The 7,279-nt window shown below is 39.6% G+C and overlaps 1 protein-coding gene across 1 annotated transcript in view; it reads left to right on the top strand.

The window, feature by feature from the left end:
- Positions 1–8: 8 nt before the first annotated feature.
- Positions 9–7,279, top strand: part of BARX2 (BARX homeobox 2) — a gene marked incomplete at its 5' end in the record, with an annotated part of 34,280 nt that continues 27,009 nt past the window's right edge. Inside the window, one exon of the mRNA XM_010176199.2 lies at positions 9–174. Within this exon, the coding sequence (XP_010174501.2) occupies positions 9–174 (166 nt within the window). The remainder of the gene's footprint in view (positions 175–7,279) is intronic.

The following is a 7,279-nucleotide window of genomic DNA, read 5'->3' as shown; positions in this document are numbered from 1 at the left end:
CGCAACCGCGGCTTCCCCATCCCGGGAGGTCCAAGGCAAGCAGGAGGCGCTACAAGACCTTCATGATCGATGAAATCCTCTCCAAGGAAACCTGCGATTATTTTGAGAAACTTTCTCTTTATTCCGTCTGTCCGTCCCTCCTGGTCCGGCCCAAGCCGCTGCACTCCTGCGCTGGTAAGCCTGCTCCTCACCCACAGCCAGGCTTTGGCTTTGGGGGGGGACTCCTCTCCCGAGGGAATGGGGAGCAAAGCACCCCCCTGCCAGGGGCTCGGAAGTGTCCAAGGCCAGGCTGGATGAGGCTTTGAGCAAACTGGGCTAGTGGAAGTTTGGCAGGGGGCTTGGAATTGGTTGATCCTTTAAGGTCACTTCCAACCCAAACCATGATCCTATGATGCGCGCAGGTCCCTTGCAGCCCAACCCAAACTCTGCCCTTGGTGGGACGAGCAAACTCCTCTGAAGCGAAAGAGACTCCCCCAAACCCAGTCCCTGCCACGACCCTGGGTTGTCACAGCCCATCGCAGTGGAAGGGTTTGTATTTGCTTCCCCTTCCCATTGTCTTCCAGAGAGGAAACTACCCATGGAAGTTCAAAGCTGAATCCCACCACTGCTCACTGAAGATTTATTAAATGACATCTCCCTTCTTCCCTGCATTTTCCAGGGAAGAAAGGAGATGTCATTTAATAAATCTTCAGTGTGCAGTGGTGGGATTCAGCTTTAAACTTCCTTAGAGTATTCCCGAATCAATAACCGATACAAATGATCAGGAGTTAAGAGGGGCACAGGTTCTTTAGAAAGCAGCCTTGATCTTGTGCTCGTTGGAACCATGGGTGGGTTTTTTCATTGTCATCTTTCGAAGTAAGGAGAAATTAATAGAATTAATAGAAACATTGAAAAAGGAAAAAAACTGCTGTTGAGACACAGCCTTTTCTTCACTGAATTCTCTCTTCCTCTGAATTCTTTCTACCCTAAATTCCTCTCTTCTCTGTTTCTAACAGAGAAGATGTGAAAATACTTCTAATGATTTTGCAGACAGAGACACCGCAACTAAATACCTACAAATGGATCTCCATCCTGGTCTGGTGCCTCTGGTTTTAATGCAACAAAATGAGCACTTGGATCTTGACCGTGGATATTATTAAATATCACCAACAGATTGGTGTAATGGGAGCTTTGAAAAATCCACGTTAAAAGTAAAAATAGCATTTTTATAATTCATTCCAGATCTAAAAAGAAAGAAAAATCTTTTTTTATGGTGAAGTAGGCAGTTTTCCGGATTTATATGCTTCCCATAAGGCCACACTTCCAGTGGTGACACCTCATGTCTTCAGAGAATCAGATGATGAAACTGAAACTTAAAAATGTGTTCTTCAAAAAAAATCTTTAACTATCAAAAAATACTTGTAAAGGAATAATTGCTGGTAAAATAATACATATTTCAAGGTCATAAAATTATCTTTTTCCTTTCTCTTTCCTGGGAATCTTCATTTTGTGTTTGTATGAAGTTTAAAAATTCAAGGCCTGCACTTTGGCTTAGGTTTGGTGTTTTGTTTTGGTTGAGATGAATATAAAGAAGAAACTTTCCAGGTCTTAGTGGAGCCGTGCTAATATCAAACTTGCTGTTAGGTCACCAGGGAGTTTTGATGAGTAGAATAAACCCTTGGTCCAAACATAAGTCTTCCTCTAACCTCAATATTTATTTTGTGAATATGAATGATTAAAGATCCAGAAATTATTAGGAAGCCAGATGAGAATTAAGACCCAGGATGACCAACTTTTTGAAAGAGGTTACATGTGATCCTCCTCTAATGTTTATTTCTCCCGAACGATCTGTGTGCAACGTTCCTTACCTTCTCTTAACTAATCGCTGACACGTTTTTACACCAGGGGATCTGGTTGTTAATCAAGATATTGCTGACGAGGGAATTTTTCAGAGCTGATCCCTCACTACTGTGTAGACAGTGAAATTCTGTGCTTGGCTAAAATAGGCATGAAAGTCCCAAATGGTTTCAGTGTGTGGCAGCTTGCGGTTACACCGAGAGCGCCCTATTCTGCTCCTGTTGGACTCAATGGTGTGACTTCCACACGCCTCAGTGGAAGAGGAAAGAGATTTCTATCTCCTTCTGTACAAAAAGAGGAAGCATTAGGGGGAAAGGCTCCTTTTAGCACTCAAAAGGAATAATAACCAAAATGTTTACCAAAATCCAGAAGCATGTACGACTAACTCGGCACCAAAAAACATGATTCGAATGTCACGTTTAGGCAGAGGGATCCTCAGGGTTTGTGATGGGTGGGGCATTTCCCAGCAGCTGTTTTGAATCTCAACACCCACATGGGAGAAAAAGAGAGAATTTTTTTTATTACATAGTTCTGTGTCAAGCATAGCAAACATTGTCTTTGCAAGACTAATATATATATTCATTAAATAATCATTAATAATCCTCAGATGATTCAGCGGTGGTTTCTGAGTGATGCTAGCATGACTCTTGTGGTTACTCTTCAATTAAAGCCTTATTTCTCTTTGTGCCTGGAATCTTTAATGAATTTGCCCTCGAGATTGTGTTTCTAGCCCAAGCTCTGGCCTGTCCCTGTGTCAGGGTGGATTGTGAATATCTGCTCCTCATGGAACAAGCTTTCTGGAGTTGCCGTGCTTGAGAAGTGAAGTACAGAGGCAGGTTTGCTTGCTGGATTAAAACCAGAAAAGAAACTGCTACAAAAGTCCACGCTTCCAAATTGTAAGCCTTCTCAGGTTTATAGGTACAGTTGAAGTCCTAGATATATGAAGTAATGAGCAATTTTTTTTTATTATAAAAGAGAGGAATTATCTTATTGTCTAAGAATGGACAATACTACCAAAGATAAATATAAATGAAAGAATTTGGAAAATACCCAACACAAGTCTGTTAAAAAAAAAAACCCCAAACAAACAAACAAAAAACCCCAAACAAACAAAAAAACCCCCACACCCTCCCCAAAAAAACCCAAACCAAACCAAAAAAACCCACCAAAACCCAAAATAACCCAAAATCACTTAGTGAGTAGACTGCCGAAATATAGCACTACAGCATTTCACTTCTTGCCTGCATTTCCTGTGTCTCTTGGGGAGGGAATGAGCACTTAGTCTCTTTGCAGTCTAAAAGGAATTAATCTTAATCTAAATCACAGAAATTTACCTTGCCAGCGTAGTCACAGCTGGGACTTGGGAGTGTTTGAAACACTAATGAGTGATTAGTTACTTCAGCTGAACTTCTCTTCAGCAGCACGGCTTTCTCTCGAGTCGGGAGTCCAATTTTGTAGGCGTTTTCGTGGGCTAAAGAGTTGATAGTTCTTTGATCTTGGGTGAAATCAGAGAAGTCGGATATACCTTTATAACTTATTTGGAGCCGAAAGATAGAAGATGTTGTAGTTGTGCAGCTCGTGTGTTTAAGAGCATCCTTTGTGAAGTGAAGAGAAATAAAACACTGGTGACCAAGTGGAAAATAATTTTTCTTTTGCCTGTTATCAAACACTCAATATTTAAGCATTTGCAGCTGAATTGGGACAGAATATAATTAAGTGGAGGGGGTGTTCAGGGCTCTTCTTGTGCGTCACGAAGTCAAAGAGTGATATTTTAATTGTAAGGAGCATTCAGGAGATGTAATGCAAAGCTCGGTGAACTCACAGGGGAGATTCCCATTGCGAAGAGCTTCGAACGAGTCCCAGCCAAAATTTTAATTTGGAAAGAAAAATGTCAAAAGGGTCCATCATTAGCTTAAAATTCGGTGTATGAACATGTATTGTATCACTTACTGGGCCAAATAAACAAGGCTGCACTCGTACTGAATCTGTAACAAAATGTTAGCCTGGGTTCAGAGCCATTATGATTAAAAAAAAAAAAGATATTTAACCAGAAACATTTTTAGATGATGGATAATACCTCTATGATTTATGACTTTCTGGATTGTGATGACTCAGTGAAAACATTATTTATTTTCTTTCATGGTATTTATATTTTTATTGGCTTTTCGTATTATGTCATTCCTAATGAATTTGTGGAAGTAATGATCCCAGTGTGAGTGTACGCTGTACTTGGTTTGTTCTAGTGATTTCTGAAGGTTGCTTTTTGACTGAGCAAAAGGGCCCTAGAGGAATCACTTTTTAATTTATTTTTATTTAATTTTTCACTTTTACATTTAAAAATATTTGTAGGTATTGATAGCGATTCAGTTTTGTTGCCTGAATTTTTTTAAAAATCTTGGTTGGGTGATACATTCAAAATCCAAGTGCTGTTTTGATAGTTCCGGGCATGATAAAGAATCAAAGGACATTGTCAGGGTCTGATGTTCTGAGGTCAAACTGGAAATGTTTCGTATTTATGAAAATAACTAAAATCACTTGAAAAATAAACACCAGGTTGGTCATGGCTGGGGGGTGTGTGTGTGTGGAGGGGGGAAGGTGTGTGCTGTCCCTGGTGATAGTGGAATTTGTGACACTGTGTATTGATAATGGACAATATTGGTCTTGCATGTCGTTTCTATTTCTATCCCAATTAAATTCAGATGGCTGAATTCAAGAGAATCACACTGCCTCTTTCAAGAGAGATCTTTTTATGAGTCTTCAGTTTATTTGAGCAAAGTTCATAGTGCAAATTATACGCTGCGTATTCATTTCTACCCAGACCCCTTCTGGACCTCATCAAAAACCCTCAAATTTAAAATTATCCTAGTGATTTATAGCTTAAATTCCAGTGAGCATCAGTGTAATTTATTTCTGTGCTACACCAAGGTTTATTACTGGTACATACCTCAGGTAGGACTGCATGAGTGTAATTTTAACCGGCACAAAAATGCCTTTTATCAGTGTGGTTTTACCTGTTTTCTGAGAGAATTAGCTACTTTGATATCAAATATTTACACTTGTGTACGGGGAGTTGTGTTAGAGGGGATTCTATGGCTACATGTGTATTTAAAAGTGCCACAACTTCTGGAAGTGGACATAACCTTAATTTTCTCAGCTTTTTGAAAGTTTACTACTCTGCTCACTAGTCTGTGGAACAAGTTGCCTTTAAAGAACACTAATAATTATTAATTGCTTCCTTGAAATTATTTTATTATTATTTTTGAGGGGTTTTTTGCTTGTTTTTGCAGATGAGACCTTGTTCAGTATTTGTGCAATTCGGGTTTTAATGCAGGCAGGGATTTAGTAGAGAATTGTTCAAAACTTGAATTCTTCTTTTCCAGTTCTTTTCTCTATCTTCTGTTGATTTATCTTACGATGAAACTGGGAACTGCTTATCCCAAAGTTGGGTGGTTTTTTTTTCCTGTTTTATTTGATATTTTCTGGATTCAGCTAAGCGATACCTGCAGCCACTGGGGCTGATGGGGAATTGTTGCTTGTGCAGCTTTTTTTTTTAGGAAACCATGGTGAGAAAGTAGATTAATTGCATCTTAAAACAGCTCAATTTTTATGTGTGACCTTGCAACAAGATTCCTTCTGGCTCAGTTCAAAAAGACCTTGATGTGGGGAAAAGTTTGAATTTGCTCTGGGACATTAGTTAAAGTTGGGCTAGAAACCATTTCTTTTGCTCAAATACTTGTTGAACCTTTTCCCTTTAAATTAAACAGATACTGTTACGGAGTTCCTGAGGGAAAGCAGGGCACGGTGGGAAAGGGAAAAGGGAATCCATGTAGTGTAGTGTATGTCCCAGCATGGGGAAAAATGAAATGCCATCCGTTCAAAGCATGTTATCTGAAACATAACAGCTGGATTAATCCCGTTAAATAAAGCAAATACAAAGTTGTGGGTTTACCTTCCAGCAGGCTAACATGAACCTGAGTGTGCCCAGCCTCCCCTCACCCTGCGTCTTCATCTGGGGGTGAATTGCCATCCCCCTGTATGCTGTGGCATCCTGGTCATTATTACAAGGTGTTGGAAAGAATTTCGGGTCTTGTGGTGTATGAAGTGGGTCCTCAGCAACCTAGATGTCATAAATGTGTGTCTGCGGTGGCAGGAGCTGGGACTTGATGACCCAGGAGGTCCCTTAAAGACCTGTGTCCCAAAATGTGATTTTTGAGGGAAGCAGGCTTGTTTGTGATAGGTACCAACTTAAACTGCCAAGCTGAAGTGCCTCTGTGTGGAAATCTACATTGCTGCAATGCTGTTTGGGGTTTTTTTCTGATTATTTGTGCAAATATACGAGCTAAAAAAAAAAAATCGTCTGAAAACTGCTTGTATTTATTGGGTTTCGCTTACAAAGGTCAATATAATTCTATAGTTTACTAGCATACAGTAAACTAGTACTAGTTTACATGCTTCTATAGTTTACTAGCAAAAAGTAAAGGCAAAATAACAGAGGAAATCTATTAATCTTGAAAAATATGACACTGCTTCTGTAGGTGTCTCTGATCCAGTACTAGGGAAGCTATCAAATATTCCTAATAAATGTAAGATAATTCAGAGCTGACATAACTGCATACACATCCTAGAAGATACAGTCACATTTCTGCTGACGTCTCCTCTGAAAACCTAGAAAAGTCAGAATTTGCTGTCGGGACTGTTTCCCTCCTCTCATCGTGTCATTTATTCAGGTGCAACCTCAGGAAAGTCTGAATTTTTTCAAAACTCTCAGCCAAATTACTACAAGAAAAACTCTTTCCGTAGCAATCACGCTGAAGACGAGTTTATCAGCTGAGGTAAACTGAAACTATGGACTTGGACAGTGGATTCACCTGTAACAGCTGAAGACTGGGCACAAAAATTGATGTAATTTTAAAGAACTCGGGGGTTGTTCAAGATGTCTGCCTTGGTTTTCATATGTTTTGATGTCTTTAGCGGAAAAGTTTGAAAGTTTCATAATTCAGAGATGCCAAAAAGTGGCATATGAGGCATAATAATGGGCTGGCGAATAGTAACTATTTACTCCAAGAAGAATCTGTCCATTTTCTCCATCAGATTACATCCAATATTAGAGGTGGGTATTTCAGAAGCAAAAGCAGATCAGAATCTGAATTTGAAAACAAGTCTCACTTAAACTGAGCAGGGAAATCTGGCTCTAAAGAAAGTTCCAATGCTAGCTATTTAAAAAATTTGGAATCAAGACTGAATGTTGCTGCCTGTATCTCAGTACAGTTAATAGTGAATAAAAGAAATGAAGGAAAAGCAAAAGCACATGGAAGAAAAGAGAAAATCACACCCCGGTGACGGCAATAAAACCGACTCTGGAAGGTAATCAGCGGTGTGGTTGTGGTTAAGTGTGAATAAGCATTGCGGAGGAATGCTCTAATAAGAGTTATTAATGAATGTG

This window comes from Antrostomus carolinensis, unplaced genomic scaffold (assembly GCF_000700745.2).
Source record: "Antrostomus carolinensis isolate BGI_N321 unplaced genomic scaffold, ASM70074v2 scaffold6879, whole genome shotgun sequence".
NCBI classification, from domain to species: domain Eukaryota; kingdom Metazoa; phylum Chordata; class Aves; order Caprimulgiformes; family Caprimulgidae; genus Antrostomus; species Antrostomus carolinensis.
Note: the sequence above shows the minus strand (reverse complement) of the source record. Positions and strands in the feature narration are given on the sequence as shown.